This window comes from Camellia sinensis, chromosome 6 (assembly GCF_055761805.1).
Source record: "Camellia sinensis isolate YWXY chromosome 6, ASM5576180v1, whole genome shotgun sequence".
In the NCBI taxonomy this organism is placed as follows: domain Eukaryota; kingdom Viridiplantae; phylum Streptophyta; class Magnoliopsida; order Ericales; family Theaceae; genus Camellia; species Camellia sinensis.
Window position 1 is genome coordinate 123,974,350 of NC_138966.1, and position 20,881 is coordinate 123,995,230.

The window sequence follows — 20,881 nt, forward strand, 5'->3', positions numbered from 1 at the left end:
GGCTCGGCGCATCATTAAAACCGCATTGCAATTTCAAATAATTCTTTGAATGCGTATTTAACCACATGTTGTTCAAATCGATCCATATGCCATATTAGTCGCCGAGCCTATTAATTGCATATTGCATGTGTTGCATTAAGCATCTTCTATAGTTAGGGATCATGCATCTTTCTAACTAGTTTCTGTTTTAGCTTAGAGTACTATGTGAATGGACTCATTCTCTCTCTCTCTAAAACTTCTCCAGCAAAACACATACAAGAATGGACTCATTCTCACCTCCCCTTCTTATATTACCAAATTAGAATTAGATGAGCTTAATATACTAATGGCACATTATCATAATCAATCAAATCTTAAGGCTAATTAATCAAATTTTAATTAAACTCCTCAAAAGGATCTAAATATTAAATTAAATTAATTAAGCTCTTCAATTTTGGTTTCTCATAGGTTTCCAATTTCATATTCAGAATAAGGTTCCTAACAGATAAGTCTCAAATCAATCACTTATACACAAATCAGACACAGAATATACAATCAAATTATGATTTCTTAAATATGAATGAGCTTTCCATACCCTACCAGCTGCACTAGGTACAACAGCAGCAACAACCAACAGACAGCTGCACCCAGCTGCATCAATAGCAGCAACATTCAAGCTGTAGCAGAATTTACCAGTACTTTAGGCAGCCAAACAGCAGCAACAGCAGCCAGCAACTGTAGTAACAGCAGCATAGCCAGCAATAATTTATGGCTTAGTTGTTAGCAATGTTTGTAATTTGTAACTTGCTTCCCCTTTTATAATTTGTAATTTGCGACTTGCTTCCCCTTTTGTACCAGGGAAAACAAGGTCAACTCGAGGACCCACATTAGGCAAAGGAGTGCAAAAAAAATAACTAGGAAAAAAGGAGAGAAATTTAATGTTTTTGTCAACCGGGTGTTGAATGCAATAACTGGAAGGAATACCACCCTAGCAACGAATAAGTTGGGACTGCAAATTCGGCGATTGTGCCCTCTTCAGAGCGTGAAGTCGTGGAAAAAAATCTATCAAAGTACAAAAGATGTTGTCCAAGCTGTGCTAGTATGAGATTCATCTTACGATAATGTCTTTATTAGATTATTTGTAATTGCTTAAATTAATTAATGTAATACTCCTCTTATTATGTTTGTAGGACCAGTTTGTTATCGTCGAGGATTTTCATAATGATGAACAAGCTCAACAGATCATTGATAGAAAGGCATATTTGTTGTACAAGGATTGGAGATACAACCTAAAGCAAGAGTTCCTCGAACTTGAGGAACAGGGTGTTGATGACCCCTATAGTCATCCACCTACTGGAGTGAGCTTGGAGGACTGGAAATATCTAATTGATGTGGCTTGGAAAGATGAATCTCACTTGGTAACAAAATAATTATAAACCCCATTCTTGAAATTAAATTATGCGTTAATATGTAAAATTCTACACTAAATATTTTTTTTCCCAGAAACGCTCGAAAGCTGGTAAAGCCAATAGGCGTATGCTACCGTACAACCACACTAGTGGATCTAGATCATTTCTAGTTGCAATGTTGCTTATGGTGAGAAGTTTTTAATTTAGTAATGTACAAATCAATGCTTGTTCTTAATTTTGCATACCACTTTATACAGCTCTTAATTTTGTTATTTCAAACCTAACAGGTAGATGAGGATGGCGATCTAGATTTTCCTGAATTTCATAAGAAATCACACGTCCAAGAAGACGGGAGACTGGATTGACCCCAAATGTGGTGAGCTACATGTGAGTATTGAACGTTGAAACCAATTGTGTTGAATATCAATTACCAAAGTTGTTATAAAATCCTTCGTCATTGTTTGTGCTTCTGGTTAATACTTAATTGTTTTTTTACCATGACAGGATGAGATGGTCAATCTACAAGTGGTAGCCATCAATGCGGAGACGCCATTAACCCAAGAAGAACTATCAAGGCAAGTGCTTGGGCCTAAAAAAAAATTACCTGCGTGGATTTGGGATAGGCCCACAACCCTCTTCGACACCTAATAGTGCAGCACGAGCGCGTGATAAACATATGGAGTCAATGAGAGCTAAACTGGAGGTTCTTCGTGAGGAGCGTCAAAGAGATCACGAGGAGTTGCTGAGGGAGAAAGAGGAGTGTCAAAGAGATCGTGAGGAACTTATGAGGAAAAGAGAGGAGCGCCAAAGAGATCATGAGTGACTTACGAAACAAGTTGAACAAGAAAAAAATGCACGGAGGCCCAACAAGTACAACTCAATCATCTAAACGACGTGGTGTCACGGCTCACAATCCTATTGCAGGGTTCAGATGGTCATCCTACTATTCGGTAAAAAGAATTTTATTGATATGCTACTAAAATTTCTACAAACAATGGATCATATTGACATTATTGTGTATGATGAATGTAGAATTGTTTTCTAAAGTTCCTATTCAAACCTATTACAACGTTGATTATGGGTTTTGTTCTTTTTTTCTTTTTTTTTCTTTGCTTCAAATAGGTTTTGAGGCGTAATGTGAGTAGACTTAGCAACAGAGGACATGGTGTTGCGATACTCCAAAGGACTTCAGTCTGATTTCCATAAGGTAACCAGATTATTTCAATGAAATATTCACTTTCCTAGAATTGAGTAGGATGAGCTTATGAATATAAGGGAAGTCACCAAATTAGGAGCCCCATCCAATTGAATGCCATTACTAATATATCAAACATGCTCTGAATATAATTTAAAAGAACAGAGTCTAACCTCATATGAGATGAGCTGAATACCCAGATGAAGATAATTCCATATAAAGTACAATATTTGTGGATTTGAAGATTATTTGTAGGTACAAGCCACGTTCAAAAAAGAAAAGAAGAGAAAAGAATATGCAACCAATGGTTTCTTTTTGGGCTATATTGACCAAATGGTTATTGCTAGCTTTGTAAGATATGAGTGAATAGTGAATAGCCCTTTTGATAGAGATTAACATTATAGACAAGAAATGGGGTTACAAAGATTGTTCCTTGAGACAAATACTGAAAGGAAAAACAAAAGGATTGGTTTGGATTTAGCAGATGAACATGTCTATGCTCCACAAAGAGAGAGAGAGAGAGAGAGAGAGAGAGAGAGAGAGATGTGAAATTTCTTATTTCTTTTCTATTTGTTCTTTTGGGGTTATAACAAAAGAGAATTGTTTGGGCAAAAATATTAGAGATCTCAACACAAACAAAAAGGAAAGAATTTTAGCAAGAACAACACAAACAAAAAGGAAAGCAATTTCCAAGCCCATCAAGAGAAGGTAGAGACAATACAATTATATGAGCATATGATAAAAAGAATAAAAATTGAAAACACACTTTGAAAGTCAATACTTTATGTATCATAGCTCCTTGCGCTGAATTATGTTCTTCTTGATGTTTTGAAACACTCAAATATAGGGTATGCAGATATGCTTCAAGAGAACTTGGAAAATGGATTTAAAAATAGTTAAATGTAAGTAAGTGTGCAATCATATAAAGAATTTTTTTTTGTGAAAACTTTTATATAACAAAGAACAAATCTTACATTTATGACAAAATTCTAGATGCAAATGTCTGAAATAGCAATGCTTTTTTTTTTCCCAATAAACTTAGGTATTGTTGTGATTTTCTAGATGTTTGGTAGAAATTGCTTTAAGGGAAGCTCTGTTTACTAGTGTAGAAATTGCTGCTATATATAGTGTATGAAGTGAACATGAATTATACAAACATTAGGAGCAGTGAAATAGAACTAAAATTAAACATAAGATTATAGGTGGTTTGGATTGACTAATCAATGGCCTAATTTATTGAATTGTCACAGCTTATATGCAGTAGTCAAAACCATTTGAATGATCTCTCAGTACAATGAGACATTTACTCAACATGATATTTCTGCTAAATGTGACAACCTTACATTAATTGTCATTTTTTAGGGGCTAAATGTTTTGTCATTACTGCTGAATATGCTGCACAACCTTACATTTGCTATCCATTTTTTAGGGGTTACATTTTTCCTCATTCTTGTTGAATAGATATGTTCCACAACCTTACATTGATTGTCATTTTTTTAGATGCCAAAGGACTTTTACTCCTGTGCACTTTGTGTTATTTAGGTTCCTATCATTTCAATAATTTTAATTTCATTCTGAAAATATTATGATTGAGGGATGAAACTACACCTCAGTGAAAAAAAATTTTAAAAAAAAAATGAAAAAAAATCCCTTTACAAATCTATATGGAAATTATGTTCAAATGCCATATGGAACTAATTGTTTTCTAATTTTGTTTTGTAGATGGCTTTTGGCATAGACATGTGGATCTTCCTATTTTTTTGTACGGAGGATAATTTACACTTTTGAACAGTCTCGCTTTTTTGTCGTCTTCTACTTTTTGTGTGGAATTTGGATGAATCGTACATATAACCTTTGGCGGGGTACATAATACTTTTGACATGGAACTTGTATTTATTGCCGTAGTATATAGATTACCTTTTGTCGTGGTACAGATTACCATGGTAATTTACATCATGCCAAATGGTCATTTCGCATAGTAGTAAGTTCAATTTTTGTGTACGGAGGACATCGTTTTGGTATGCTTATTTGTTATGTATAAAGTTATTATTTCTAATTGGAATATATACTTTGTATAGAAGTTAACATTATAAGTTATGCTTTTTGATTGATGGTTATAAGTGAAATATGCGTTGTGGAATGGGTGATAATATATACATATATTATTTTGTTTTTATACTTGTTACAGGTTGCGGTGGATACATACAAGTTGTAGACAAAATAATTAAAATAATAATAAAAAAACATACAATGTTATTTTTGGCAACTAAACAATTGATAGCTAAAAATGGAGCTGAATATTTTTAGCGACTAAATTGTTGGTAGATAAAAACGAATTAAATCTTTTGGCGACTAAATATTTAATAACTATTTTAAAAACACTTTAGGCAACTAATTATTTAGTAGCCAAAAATGAGGAAAAAACACTTTTTGGCAACCAAAAATTTAGTGGCCAAAACATAAAATGATATTATAGGCGACTAAAATTGTAGCAGCTAAAAAACTTACTTTAGGCGACTAAAATTGTAGCAGCTAAAAAACTTACTTTAGGCGACTAAACATTTAGTAGCTAAAAAAAACTTAGCTGAACAACAAAAAAAATATTCCCAACTAAAACTTTGGTCGCCCTAGATATTTAAAGTTTTGGCGACAAAAAGTTTCGTAGCTGAAAATGTGATTTAAATTAAATTAGCTTCTTTTGGCAACTAACAGATTAGTCGCCAATGTAGCCTCATATGAGACTCAATACTAGTTTTGTCACCAATTCCTTTACTTTTGGCAACTAAAAAATTAGTTGGCGTTTATAGGACTTTTGGCGACTAAATAGTTTTTAGTCGCCAATACTTTCCCCGACAATCTTCCCTTGACAAATCCGGCGACCAAAATATTTAGTCGCAAAAATGTTTTGGCGATTAAAATTTTACTTTTGGCGACTAAAAATTTAGTCGCCAAAAGTGCAATTTCTTGTAGTGAACCTAGGGTTTCCGTATCTTTCTACATCTTGGTCCCTTCTCTCTCTCTCTCTCTCTCTCTCTCTCTCCATTTGAGTGATTTTAGGTTTTTTCCAGCAATTTTTTGCTAGTATTAAGTTGAATAAAATTTCAGCCAAGAAGAAGTTCAAATTATCTTAACATGCTAGATATCTAAACATAAAGGGCAACTGCCTCAAACATTTGCCAAGAAGTTTACCTGGTCTAAAGTATGCTGTGCAAAATCAGCGGTTGATATCATAACTCCAGCCACAAATGAATCCAACTTGAGACTAAGGCCAAGCTTGTCACTGCACTACAGGTTCACAGGGTAGAAGTGAAAAATCATAATGAGAAATCTTTAAACAGTCCCGTAGCTAATTCTTAATTAATTTTTAACATATTCAAGAAAATAAATATTTATGCCCATTTATACATTAGACCATCAATTTATTTCAGCGGCCCAAGAATTAACTAATCTACATGTTCAGGGGAATTAAATTGTTAATTTAAAAACCTATCTATACGATCATGCATATCCAAATGTTCTACACGCTGCTGCATATCATATTCAGTTCAAGTAGTTTGACAGAAAACAATGTCTATTAGTCGTATTTCATTTTAGAAATTATACCCGCTTTGTGCATGTACATTTGGTGTAGTGATCAACAAAGAAAGCATATATCCAAACACTAATTAAACACCTACTCTATGTATGTTTGCTGACTGCAAAACTCTAAACATTCTTGGCTAGAGAAAAATTTATTTTTGGGAAGGGGGTCCTATTTAACTTTGGCCTCATGCTAGGGTCAGATGATCCTCTCCACCCTTGCTTCCAGATTTTGATCCGCTACTCCATCCACATTTTCCATGAGAACGTAACTAATTAAAAAAATGTAGGCGATACAGGTAATTAAATAATTGAATCTAGCCTTCATCTACCCTAAGTCAATAGAGTTCAGTCCTTGTCTTCCCTTCGTCCTTAGTGACCTAATAAGTTTCTTGCTCAAGGACTTTGACGTATTCACTCTTCCCAATTCCCAGCCCATCAAGTGAACATGGGGTTGTGGGTGATTACAGATTAATTTTTTTTTGATCGGCAAAACAAAATCTTGATTGATGGGAACATACGAAGTATGGAAGAATACATCAATAAAGAGGGCCTTGGAACTAGCAAAAGCTCCAAGCTCCAGTTGGTGAGAGACCAACAACAAGCAAAGAAAGAAAAACCATAAAAGCAAAAGGCTTCCACATGAGCCACCAGCAGCAGAACAAATTGGCTGTCACATGATCCTCCAGCAGAACAAAATTAGCAGAACAACAACCTCCAGCAGCAGAACAACAGTTAGCAGAACAACAGATTGGCTTCCACATGAACCTCTAGCAGCAGACTACCAACAGATAACAGAGAAAAACCAGCACAAACCATCATCCTTGAACCTGCATTGCCTTGACAATACACTGCCTTGAAATTCCCATGAACTGCACTGTAGCCCTTCAATCATTCTACACAACCATGAACTACCAACAACAAAGCAAACAGATCAAAGACAGAGAGAACCAGAGAAAAAACCAGCACCAACCAGAGAAAAACCAGCACAAACCATCAGCCTTGAAACTGCATTACCTTCAACCAGAGAGAAACCAGCACAAACCATCAGCCTTGAAACTGCATTGCCTTGAAACTACACTGCCTTGAAATTCCCATGAACTACACTACAGCCCTTCAGTCATTCTACAAACTCAGCAAATATCAGTGGACTGCTGCTTTGAACTCCAGTCAGTAGCCCTGCTTCCAAACACCAAGCATTATTCATTAAAACAAAGGAGCAAATTGATGAGGCCAAAAAACACCAGACTTAGGCCATAACCTTCAACCTCCATTCCTGATACAATATTTCACCTGTGGCAGATTAAAGACCAAATCATTTATAGAGAAATCCACTGAAAGTTTTGATGCTTTAAACCACATAGCAACTCTAACCTTCACTAATTCACACAAAGCTTCCAAATTTGGTTGAGAAACATTTCTGTGCTTCCTTGTGGACCAGAGAGTGGCCAAAGGTATTACCATCCAGATTTTCTTCTCCATCTTCTGTATTCCACATCCAGACCACCATTCCAACAAACCATGCACAAATCCTAGAATCACCCACTGCAATCCCCACCAGTGGATAATATCTGATCAAAGCAGCCACACAAAAGGGCAGTAGAGCAAAATATGTTCCATTGTTTCAACCTCATTATGACAAAAACCCAGCCAAGATTTGCACTTCCTGTGAGGATTCCAATTCTATTAAGGAAAGAAGAGGTTTTAACCTTACCAAGCCGAGCTAACCACCCAAAAAATTGCACTTTTGGGGGCGCAAAGTTGTTCCAAATTGAGGCAGCCACTGGAATTGCAGATCCCAGAAGTGATTCGGTCCATTTATATACTGATGAAACAGTAAAGAGCTTAGATGGGTCTGCACACCAAAGAAGCTCATCAGGTTTGGTGCTACACAGTGTTGGTGCAGTGCTAAGCAGACTAGATAATCTATATGCTTCTTCCTCCTTCCAAACTAGCAAAGATCTTCGAAATCCCAGGTTCCATCCACCATCCTCTACCCTTCTTTCAAAAAACACACTAACCACACCATTTTTATCATTAGATAATAAGAAAAGCCTTGGGAATTCATTCATTAAGCATACATTACCCACTCACTTGTCCCTCCAAAAAAGAACTCTTCTCCCATCCCCCAGAACCAGCTGAGAATTATTCATATAGAATTGATGCAGCTTTGGATTGGAAAGAACAACATGTATTACATCAGTCTAGAGCTTTGATCCTTTACCAATCAGTTTTGGGAACCATCTTCCATCCACTGGCACATATTTTGCACAAATCACTTCCTTCCAAAGCGATTGATTCATAGCACCAAATCTCCACCACCATTTTAATAGTAAACATTGATTCAAAGTTTTAATCCTCCTCACACCTAACCCTCCAAATTTCTTAATTTTAGTAATCACCTCCCACCGGACCATATGAACTTTTCTTCGAAGATCAGAGCCACCCCAAAGAAAAGTTGATTGCAATCTCTCAATCTCCTTAGCCACTCCAGCCGGAATTCTTAACAATGATAAATAATAGATAGGTAAACAGGACATTACAGATTTAATTAAAGTTAGGCGCCCGGCAAAGGATACCAGCCTTCTCTTCCATGTGGACAATTTATGTTTGAATTTGTCAAGAACGGGTTTCCAAGTACTCCTGCTAGGGTTTGCCCCCAAAGGAAGCCCCAAATATTTGAGAGGCAGCTTTTGGTGAAGACAATTTAAGGAGGAAGCAAACTCTTGCACTAGTTCCTCATCCACCTCAACACCACATATGACACTCTTATGGTAATTGATTTTCAGACCCGAAGCAATCTCGAAACAACTTAGAATTCTTTTGATATTGGTCACCTTCACCCTATTCGCATCACAAAACAAAATCGTGTCATCCGCGAATTGCAAATGTGTGACTCTAAGGCCATTAGAACCCACTGTTGCCCCTTTAATTTGGCCCAACTTCTTAGCTCTGCTCAATAAAATATTAAGGCCCTCAGCTCCTATGTTGAATAAGAATGGTGACAACGGATCTCCTTGTCTAAGACCTCTTTGCGGACAAAACTCAGGTGTTGGCAACCCATTTACTAGGACAGAGATCTTGGCAGAAGAAACACAACCCACCTAGTTCCAAAGCCAAACTTCGACAGCATATCAAATAAAAACTCCCAATTAATAGAGTCAGGCCTTTTCAAAGTCCAACTTAAGCACCAAACCTTTTCAGCTAGATCTTTTCCACCCATCCACTATTTCGTTAGCTATCAGAATTCCATCTAAAATATTCCTTCCCCCCAAAAAAGCTGACTGGGCCTCACCAATAATCTTGGGCATCACCTTTTTCATTCTGTTAGCTAACACCTTAGCTAGAATTTTGTATAAGGATCCAATCAAGCTAATAGGCCTATATTCATTCAAGCAAGGACTTAAAACTTTTGGAATTAGGGCTATGAAAGAGCTATTAATTCCACCAACCAGACTAGCATTCTGATGGAACTCCCTCATAAACTGTAACATATCAACCCGCACTATTTGCCAACATTTCTTAAAAAAGGACATGTTGAACCCATCAGGCCCAGGTGCCTTATTTCCATCACAACACTATAACATTCCGGATCTCCTCCTCTGTAAAACCTGCCTCCAATTGTGCCACAATTTGAGGTCCTCCTATACTCTTGAAAGGGCCAGAAAATTTGGGTCGGACTTTCCAATCTTCTGAAAATAGCCTCGTAAAATGAGCCTAAACTGCATCCCTAATTCCCGAAGCCTCTTCAAGCAACATACCATTCATTGGTATTGAACACAAAAAATTCCTGCTATTTCTACTACATGCCATAATATGGAAAAACCTAGTGTTTTTATACCCTTTAGTGGCCCAATTCACTCGAGATTTTTGTAACCAGATCTATTCCAACATTTTACGTAACTTTCAAACTTCACCCCTCACTTCCTTTCTTCTAATCAATTCTGTATCAAGTAATGGTCTCTCCTCAACTAACAAATCCAGCGAATGAGCCTCATCTTCCACACTTTTCAGCTTCAATTCAATCCTACCAAACACCTCCACATTCCACTTCTTAAGAGCCTGTTTTAGTGCTTTAAACTTCATAAGACACTTGTACCCTGCCTATCCTACCACACCAAGTTCTAACCAACTTTGCTAAACAAAAGAAAGGAATTTTGGATGTAAAAGCCAGGCATTAAGAAACCTAAAGGGTTTAGGGCCCCAGTCCCTATCATCCTCCATTAAAATAATAGGACAGTGATCAGACAACAATCTAGCAAATCCCCATAATTTAAAAGAAAAATTATGCACCCACTCATAATTAAGCAAAAATCTATCAATATCAATTCTGCTCCATTTTCCCCTTGCTTGAGAATTACACCACGTAAACTTCCTCCCTAACGTAGGCATATCTATCAACTCTAGTTGATCAATCATATTATTAAAATCCCTTATTCCTCTATCCCTTCTTGAGCACCCTATTCTTTCTGAAATACTCCTGATTTCATTGAAATCACCCTCCAGACACCATGGCCCCAGAAAACTGGATTTCAACCTTACTAAAGAGTCCCACGTCTCTTTTCTTTTAACCACCTCATTAGGACCATACACATTTATGATAACACAATCAAAACTGGAAAATAATGTACCTGATAGTAGGATGAGATTTTGAGAGCTACAACAAGCCTTCAATTGAAACACCTCATGGTTCCAAATACATAATAGTCCTCCAGCTCGTCCAATCACATCTGCACCCATGAAATCAAAATGATCCCCAGGCTACATAGACCTAACCAAGTCAGAGTCCACTGCTGGCTTATTAGTTTCTTGAAGTAACATAAAATCCACTTTCCTATCTAAAAGACTTTTCTTGATCCTCCTCCTTTTTTTAGGTCTTCCAATTCCTCTCACATTCCATTATTGTATCTTCATGAGTATGAAAATTACTTACTCTTAAACAGCTGGGTATAAAAGACTAGCTTTCCACCCCTTCCTTCTTCTTTGCTCTCTGTTGATCTTGAGCTTCCAAATCCTCTAACTTGCTCAGCACCTCCTCTTCTTTAGCTTCATAGTCTAGGCCCTGGGCTTTACTAATTTGTATAGAAGCCTCTGCCTCTGATAACACTCTCCGACCTCTACTATTTCCACTTGCCATGGATAATGAAATGGCAGCTACAGCTGACCTGAAAACAGCTCCTTTCCTTAAGTTCAGAGATGATGCCCCCAATCTCTTGTTGACCCCGAACTTCCCCTTTTTTTGCTTTTTCTGAAACTGAGTTCTTGATACTGATCTTTCGTTTGACTTCAATTTCTCCTTACTAGCTGGACATGAGGGTATTTGTAAAGAATGGGCTGTAAAAACAGACGGACCTTGTGGGTTACTGTGATGAATTTGAACCAGCCCAATAGTTCTATGGGCCGACCCATCAAGACCATCTTGAGGATTGTTGTGATGAAACTGAACCAGCCCATCAGGCCTTTGGGCTGACCTATCTAGACCAACTGCCAATTGGGCCCAATTGAGATCCACTTCAAGTTGAATACCCAGCTGATTACCATTAGACCTACTCAGACTTCTGATAAACCCCGAGATGTATACTTCAACATCTACCCTACGCCTACCACCGTCATCATACTGCTCAGAGCTCAACCCTACCCCTGCCAATTGACTTACTCATGCGCCACCTTCCTCAGAACCATCCTTCATCATATTTGTTTCAGCAACAGCAGAGACATCACTCAATCTTTCATCCCTGTCCAGTTCATCTGAGTTAGCAAATAAGACATTGTTCCCCTCTGCAGCCACCTCATCTCATAAGTCTACTTTCTTGCCCAGCTGGATGTCCACATCATCATCTTCTACCTCATGCCTGCTGCTTATGTCTATAAGTTGCTCATCTGCAATTGCCTTTGGAGTTGTCTTCCATGCGTTCTTCCATTCAGTGGGTTGAGATGTACACTGATCAGACGGTGATTTAGATACTATTATTTGTTCCTCACAAACCCTCACTGGGTATAATGTACCTTTGCACTCCAGATTTATGATGTGATTGATAGAATCCATACTTGTCATGGCTATCTTCACCTTACCACAATGAAGCGAATTGAGCAGAAGCTCTTTAGTCCTCATCTTCATTTCCCCATAAACTTTGAAAAGCAACCTTTTTTTATTTTTTAGTTTTAGTATCTGGTAAAGAGGTTTCCAACTGCTAAAAGCATTCTCAAAATATAGAGCATCAAGAGAAAAATTACTCATCATCCAAAATGAACAAAGAAGACAAAGATGTCCCCAATGAATATCAAATGTATTCCAGAGAATTTGCAGCTATCATTTTCAAGATTGTAAACTATAAGAAGGTGAAGCCTAAGGCTCCATGTGATTAGAAAGAAATAAATGATGGAGAGTGAAAATGATAGAGAGTGAAGTAAAAGTAAAGAAAGTAATATATTTTCTTGTATAAATTTGTTTATGATGAAAATTTTACAAGAAAATAGGAATTCTAATTATAACTAACTACTTTTATAACATATTTTAACTTTCTTGTATTTTTCTGTGTGTTTTGAAAGAAACTATAAGTTTAGTTACCATGCTATTATGAGTTGCACAAGAAAATTAACTTTCTTGTAACTTCCACCATTTTCGTGCTAAACAAATTCAAAAAAATATTCACTATGCTTGGTTATCATTTTTCAAAAACAGTTTTCAAAAAATTCTACTATTTTATTTTTCATGTTTTTTTGTTTTTACTGAATTTTTTAAATATTTTGAGCAATTTTTTTTTTAATTTTTAAACATACCCAACATACGTATACCTAAAAAATTAAAAAAAAAATTGAAAAAAAACCTTTTAAAAATTCACTAAATACCAAAAATACAAAAAAAAAAAAAAAAAAAAAAAAACTAGAATTCAGTACATTTTTTTGTATTTTTATGTATTTATTAATTTTTAAAAATATTTTTTTTAAAAATTTTTTACTTTTTAGATACATCTAAGTAAGATGCATCTAAAAAAGTAAAAAAAAATGTTTAAAATTTTTAAAATATTCACTAAAAATAAAAAAATACGAAAACCAAAAAAATCAGGCTGTGTTTGGTTGTATTCTCAAATCATGATTCTGCACCTTGATTTAAGTATGGTGTTTGATAGGAGTTTTGAAATCACGTTTCCAAAACTCTACAGAGAGCTCTGTCTCAGCCATGCTTTTCAGAATTTTTTTTTTTTTTTTGAAATTTTTGCCTGGCCGATCGTCCGACCGGAATAGTGATATTTTTTTTTTGGCAATTTATATGTTAATTTTTATATAATCGAAAAAAATATTTTTTGAAATTTTTAAAAAAATTTATGTGCTTTAAAATAATTTTAAATTGTATGTTTAGTTATAAGTTGTAAATTTTTGTATCAAATATCAAATGTCACATCAACAATTCCCCACTCAAATTAAAACTCTTTTCAAAACTATTTTCAAAACTCTTTACCAAACAAATTTTCTACACCAAACCCCACAAACTCAAAATATAACTCATACTCTCAAATCATAATTACAAAACTCTACCAAACGCAACCTCAGTTTTTAAAAAACTTAATTCAAAAAACTCAAACCAAACACACTGATTAGTTTTTTTTCCATTTCTTTCACTTTCTGCCATTTTCATCCTAACCAAATTGAGCCTAACAAATTTCAATTTTGTTCATCTTTAATCTAATTCCTAGTTATTCTATAGTCTAATTCCTTTAACATTTGGAATTTATTGTTATTAAGGCATGGCATCATCTGCTAAGCCAAAGATGGTTGAAAGGGATACAAAGGAGAAAGAATACAAAGAAGCTGACAAAGATATATTTTGACAGATTTTCTTTTGAAGAAACTGTTGCTATTCTTCATTTGAAATAGGAGAACAAGAACTACTTTGATTTGAATTTTGAATTTGGTTAATTTTTGTAGAATTTTACTTTCTATATACTCATGGTTTTGGAATAGAGTGCCTTTGATGTGTGGATGTCAATTTTTTCTTTTTCTATATTATTGGATGACATTTAATTTTTGTGCATTTTTAGTTACGAAATTAAATGGTCACAAAATTCCCAACTTTAATTTTTAGCGACAAAAATGTGTGGTAGAGAGTCATTTATTTTTTAGTGACCAAATATAATTGTAGTTAAAAATGTCATTATTTTGCTTTTTGCGACCAAATTAGGGCATTTTGAGACGAAGTATTAGCGACCAAATGTTTAGTTTTGCACAATCAAACATTTTTGTGACTATATAAATTTTGTCGCTAATTGTCATTTTCAGTGACACTTTTGAAAATTCGTCGCTAAAAGTCAATTTTGACTTTCCTAGTCGCACTTTTAGCGACGTTTTTAGTGACCAATTTATTTTTGTCACTAAAAACCAAAATAATTGGTCGTCAAAAGTCTTATATGTTGTAGTGTTACCAGTTACCTGATTCTTGAATCAAATTATCATGTCTCCTGTGAAATGGTTACCACCACTATGTATGAACAGTTGACAGATATATTACACACACACGCAAAATAATTGATATGCAAGAAAGAATAAGTCTGGAAAACAATTCATAGCCAATAACATTTTCATTTTTATTCGAATTACATGATAATTGATAATCTCAATCCAGCCACAATACTTATGTTGACCATGGTTTTGATAATGATATAGGCATTTTACCAAAACGGGCATAAGTTAAAAAAGATTATAAATTAAACGTATTAATTAATTCATTTTTTTGTTAAAAAACTACCAGTATATAGAAAAAAAAATATAATTACTTTCTGAAAAAATATTATAAAGTGCACAATTCATAAGAAAATATATAGAACCGTCTAGTTTACAAGGCAAAAAGTCTATTTCCCATCACCTAGCACAAATTAAAAATATATTCAAACTAGCAGTGGCGGAGGGAGTAAGGGTGGGGGGAATGTGCCCCTTGGATTTTGAAATTTTTTTATTTTTTTTTATTTTGCAAACATAAAGAAAATATTTTAAATAAAAAAATTACAAAAATATTATTAGAGTGAAATGTCAATGACATTTTAAAAATTATGTGAACAATAATAGTTGTTTTGATTGAAAATGAAAAAACTACTATATATCATATTATCTATGAAAAATTTTGAATGTAATGATGATGTCATTATTAGTGACATGCAAATATAAATAATCCCACTATAAAGATATGAAATTTATCGGATTATTAGTTACATTTGACATGTAAGGTTCACTATCTACATGTTTATTTACTATTAATGGATGATATCACATACTAATGATGACGTGGTAATATCATTATATTGAATTTTTAATCAAATTTTGAATAAAAAATAATTTATCATTATATAATTTATTTTAAAACTTATATCCATATTTTTGTTATATTGTCCAGATACACTAGTTACAAATAATATTATTTTTTTGATGATTCTCGAAATCAATCGTAAAAACTTGCGTGAAATATTTTTGTAAAAAGTTTCGATATTGTAATTAATAAATGTCCCTTCTAATTTAATTTTTTGGCTTCGCCACTGCAAACTAGCCACATCGTTATTGCTCATACCCACATTAGACAGAAGAGTGAGTCTTAAGGAACAATTAAAAAGAAATGGGATCTAAGTACCTTCTTTCTTTGGATGGCTGCCTTCCATGTATCTCATAAAACCTATTTTCAAGAGAGTTTTCATTATTAAAAAAAAAATACACACGCACAACAACAACTATCGTTATTTGAATTTGTCAAATTTATACCAAGAACAAATAACGAGCAACATTTGAGCCAAAAGATCGTGATGATGCAAGACAAGCCCAAGCGAACTTTAGATTATATAAATTGTTGTTAAGATCCTAGTTTTTATTTAGTGTGTTCTGCTTGTCATGCATTTTTTAGTTTAAGCCACATTTATAGTCATCAAGAAATGATATTAGTCTTATCATTCATTGATGACAAGAAGTCATAGAAGCAGCCTTGTTATTCTATTCTAGCAAGTTATTTATAATAAAAAATAAAAATCTTTTAAGCTGTGTTTAGTTGAGAGATCTGGAAAGAAAAAGAGAAAAGGTGTGTAAAATTAGGTAGTAGTGGTGGCTTGATGGTAGCAATGGTAGTGGTGAGGGTGATGAGATTACAACGGTGTATATCAATATTTAAGTATTTATAAATTAGTTTGCTAAAAAGCATGAGAAAATTAAAAGCACTTAACAATTTTATGTAGTTTTATCATTTTTAGAGGGCATAAATAATTTTTAAAAATATATTTTTGATGTTTAATTTTGTCAAATTATTATTTTCTTTTTCGGAAAAGATTCAGAAAACCAAACCAAAACATGGCTAATGATTTGCACTTTTTACAATTTTAAGTATTTTTTGATCCTTTTGATATAGGGTTGCATATGAACCAAGCTGTTCATGAGATCGGCTCGTTAATAGCTCGGTTCTTTAAGGTAATAAACTTCAAGCCAGACTTTTAGACTCGTTTAGTGTATTATTATATTAATATTTGCATATGTATCAGAAATGTGAGTTATATATAATAAAATATTTTTATACCATGTGACTGTCAATGTATCATTTTTTGTTTAATTTTAAAAATAAGTTAACTTTTAAAGTAAAATTAAAACAAAAAGAGGCAAAGTGAAAAAAAATACTAAATTTTAAGAGCCAAGAGTTAAAAAATAGTCAAAGATAAAGGGACAAAATGTAAATTACCCATAAAAAGGGAATTGCAATAAGTTGGAGCGTTGGAGTCAAGGGCAAACCCAGGATTCGTCAATGGGGTGAGCTAATATTAAGGTAAAATTATACAATATATTTTAAGTATAACCACATAAGAAAAAAGAGAATTTAATAATATAATCTAGATTAATATCTAAATTTATTGATAAAAAACAATCTAACAAAGTTGTGCTCAACGAGTCTTTAAAGATTCGAATTCATTGATTACAGAATCTAAATCAATTTTCAAAGTAAGGTTTCGTTCAAGGTAGAGAGACAAGCAATCAGCAAGAAACTCATCCTTCATTGAATTACGAATAGCAGTTTTAACATGCTTCATACCTAAAAATGCTCTTTTTGTAGTCGCCGTAGAAACAGAAAGGGTTGACACAAGACGAATCAATTTGTAGATCATGGTGTAATGCTCGAACTTTCTTGTCACAAATAGTTTTTGGCACAAATCGACAAGGGTAGATATTTTATGAAACTCAGGGTCACAAACAACATCAAGCTTATAATGCATTAATTGACATCTCAAAATATGGATGTCCTGAGAAGTGAAATCTTGGGGATAAAATTTCTCAACAAGATTGCAAATATTATCCACATTAAAATATCCAAAATTGCCACTAGGATCCAAAGCCAAACAAAGAGAAAGAAGTTCCACTACCCCATCATTAAATCTGTGTTCTAACTCCATCAATTGAAAATCAATTGTAGAGTTAAATATGTCAAAGTGATAATGATGCTCAATTGTAATGTGATCTTGTTAGAATTCATATCATGCACCGTAATGTTATGTCAATTGCAAAATGACACCACAGTTGGAAGAAAAATATCCCAATCATCTTGTCTAAGTTTTTGAAGTAGAGCTTTTATTGTGGAGACTAATTTCATCGCATTTAAGATGCCTTGAGTTTTCTATTGCAAGGCTTGACAAAGTATACTCACGATTCCCAAAATGTTGTCCATCAAGTGCAAGACAAATATGGATTCAAAGCTCTTCATTACTTTGTAAATACCATTAGCTTGCCAGCGAATTTGTTGATTTGTACTCTTCTTGAGACTTTCAACAACTACACAAGATGCCTCATACATACCCCAATCAAGTTTTTAACAGAGTCATAATGCGAGCTCCAATGAGTAGCTCCAACTCGATACAAGGTACCTATTTGATTGGCCTCTTTACCAGAGTGACGCTCACCATTAGCCAACATATTTTCAACCTCACTCCTGTGAAAAAATTTTAACTCACCAAGGCGCTTTGGAAAAGAAGCAACAAGATTGACAATACAACTCAAGTGAAAAAAAAAAAATTGCCATACACTAGGCCCATCTTTTGCTACCGCAATTAAGGCCAATTGCAGACGATGTCCAAAGCAATGTACATAATATGCATATGGACAATCTTTAAGAAATAAAGCTTGAAGTCCATTCCATTAGCCACGCATATTGCTAGCACCATCATACCCTTGACCACGAATGTTTTGAATAGGGAGATTAAATTGAGAAAAGATATTCGATATCCCTTTTTTAAGAGTCAACGCAGATGTATTTTCAACACCCACGGTATCAAAGAACCGTTCGCCTAGCAAACCATCATTCTTGGCGTATCTCAAAAGAACGGTCATTTGTTCTTTTTTAGACTCGTCTTGGGATTCATCAACAAGAATACAAAAATAACCTCCTGCAACTTCATCAAAAATCATATTCCTTACTCTATTAGCAAGTATATGCAAAATCTCCTTTTGGATCTTCAGAGAAGTGTATTTGGCATTTTGTAGAGCACTCTTTAATATAATGCTCTCGAGTACATCATTCCCTCTCGCCTTGAACTTTAAAAATTCAATTACATTACCTTGATTCAATGAAGTCGAGCTTTCATCATGACCTCTAAAACCAAGCCCTTGAAGAGCAAGTACTTGAATAGTTTCAATTGTTGCCTTTACCCGCATTCGATTCTTCAAAATTTCTTCTTTTGATTGCGTATTCAACACTTTTTCAATGTGTTGGGAAGATTTCTTTAAATTGTCATGACTAATAACACAATGACTATGCGATGAAGATACAAGTCCGACATGAAGCAAAAAAACACATTTGGATCCATCATTTACTCTCTTCCAATTGTTAAACCCCTCATCAACAAGTGCAGAACGACTAATTGACTTATTCGGCTGATCAAACAAAAAGCATGAAAAACAATATGCTTTATTCTTTGAAGGGGAATACTCTAGCCAAGAAAATTGTTTAAACCAAATATGTTGGAATTGGCGATTCTGCTTTCTAAATGAGGACCTAGGTTACTCGAGTTTAGGTTGATAGGGCCCCAAGTTCACATAAGCTCGTCTAACCTCATCCTGTTGATTAACCGGATATTCACAAATTTGCAAGCGTAAACCAAAATCCCGTTCAATAACAGTTGAATCAAATTCGCTTGGTATATATGCTTGAGGCATGGAAGGCGGTTGCACATCAGAAAATGAGGTTTCAACAACATTAGATGTTGTACTACTAGACTTATGTTTTGATTGATAGAATGAGAAAATGGTTTTGCCTTTTTTGAGTGGTGGAGGTTCCATTATTTATAACCTAAAAAAATCAGCCCTATTTAATATTAAACCAGAGTATATTCACAATCATTTTAACTATTAGGTTTTTTATATATATCCTCAATAATTTTTATTTAGGCTTCCATTATTTTTATGTATGTCCAAAAAAACTTTTTCAAAGTTCAAAAACTAAAAGCAATATAGAACATTAAACAAGGCATCATCATAAAAAAAACTAAGCGCAATACAATATTTGTTGCATAAAGAAAAATTTCAAAACATTGTTAATCAAATCCATTCTCAACCAAATTAAGATTAAGAAGAAGAAGAAAAGAAAGAAAAAGGTCAAAGTCATGAATTGTCAGAGATAAATCTTACCTGTACCACCGATGGGAAAAAGAAAAAAATGAACTGAAGAAGAGTCAGAGAAGCTATTGATGCCCAAGGGAAGATTTGTTCTTTAAACAAATAAAACCTATTGGGCTAGGCTGCCTATTTATTTTTTTTGGACAAGTATTGGGCTATGTTAGGCTGCCTATCTAAATAACAAACAAAAAAACTATTGGCCCTTATTTGGGACTGTGCTGGGAGGCTGGGTTGGGCTTGAAAAAAAATTTCTACAGAATTTTGAAATTTTGGGCTAGGTTGCAACCAGCTATGCCCAAACAAAGTTTGGGGGTTAGAGTCTCACTCTTACTCTTGCTCTCACCCTCGCTTCAGTCATCTCCAACACGAGCTCGTTTCAATCAGTGCGTTCCTTTCTCTTCTTCTAGACTTCATCTCCACAGGTATATATACACATTGTTTATTAATTTTAATTTTGAAGTTTGATTTGGGTTTTGCTAACAAATCCCTAGGCCACAAGTAAAAAATAAAAAAATTAAGAACACAGGCACTTTTTATTAAATTTAATACATTTTTATTTAAATCAATACACCTTCTCACATATTTTCATGACACTTTTCAACATTAAATAATGCTTAGGGAACACTTACTAGCATTTGCCTTTTAATTTTGATTTTAATTTTAAATTTTGATTTGGGTCTTGCTAAAAGGACAAAAAAGTAAAGAACACAACACATATTTATGCATTTTTTTATTAAATTTAATGCATTTTTATTGAAATTAATACATTTTTTCATGACATTGTTTGATACACTTTCCAACATTAAAGGCCCATTTGGGAATAGGCTATTGTAGTTGATTATTTGACTTTTTAATAATTTCAATCTGGCTAAAAAAAAGTTATATTTGGGATAATAATTTTTGTTTTTTTTACTTGATTTGATAATTGTGAGAGAAAAAATAAAATGATTATTGATTTGATGAGACATTTTATTTTATTGATTATTTTAGCTAAATAACCTCTAGACAATAAGGCTTGAAACAATGCCTATGGTGCAATTGTTAGGACTGAATAGTTCGTCTTATGTTAACTTGGATTGAATCGTGATTTGGATAG

At 34.1% G+C, this 20,881-nt stretch overlaps 1 protein-coding gene and 1 long non-coding RNA gene across 2 annotated transcripts in view; both read right to left on the reverse strand.

The window, feature by feature from the left end:
* Window positions 1-20,881, reverse strand: part of LOC145792126 (uncharacterized) — a 76,212-nt gene that overhangs the window by 53,410 nt on the left and 1,921 nt on the right. The gene's annotated exons all lie outside the window — the stretch shown is intronic.
* Window positions 1-20,881, reverse strand: part of LOC114306409 (protein MAIN-LIKE 2) — a 30,216-nt gene that overhangs the window by 7,916 nt on the left and 1,419 nt on the right. The window contains exon 2 of the mRNA XM_082872611.1: window positions 5,773-5,868. Coding sequence (XP_082728737.1) covers window positions 5,773-5,814 — 42 coding nt within the window. The 5' untranslated portion in view covers window positions 5,815-5,868. The remainder of the gene's footprint in view (window positions 1-5,772; window positions 5,869-20,881) is intronic.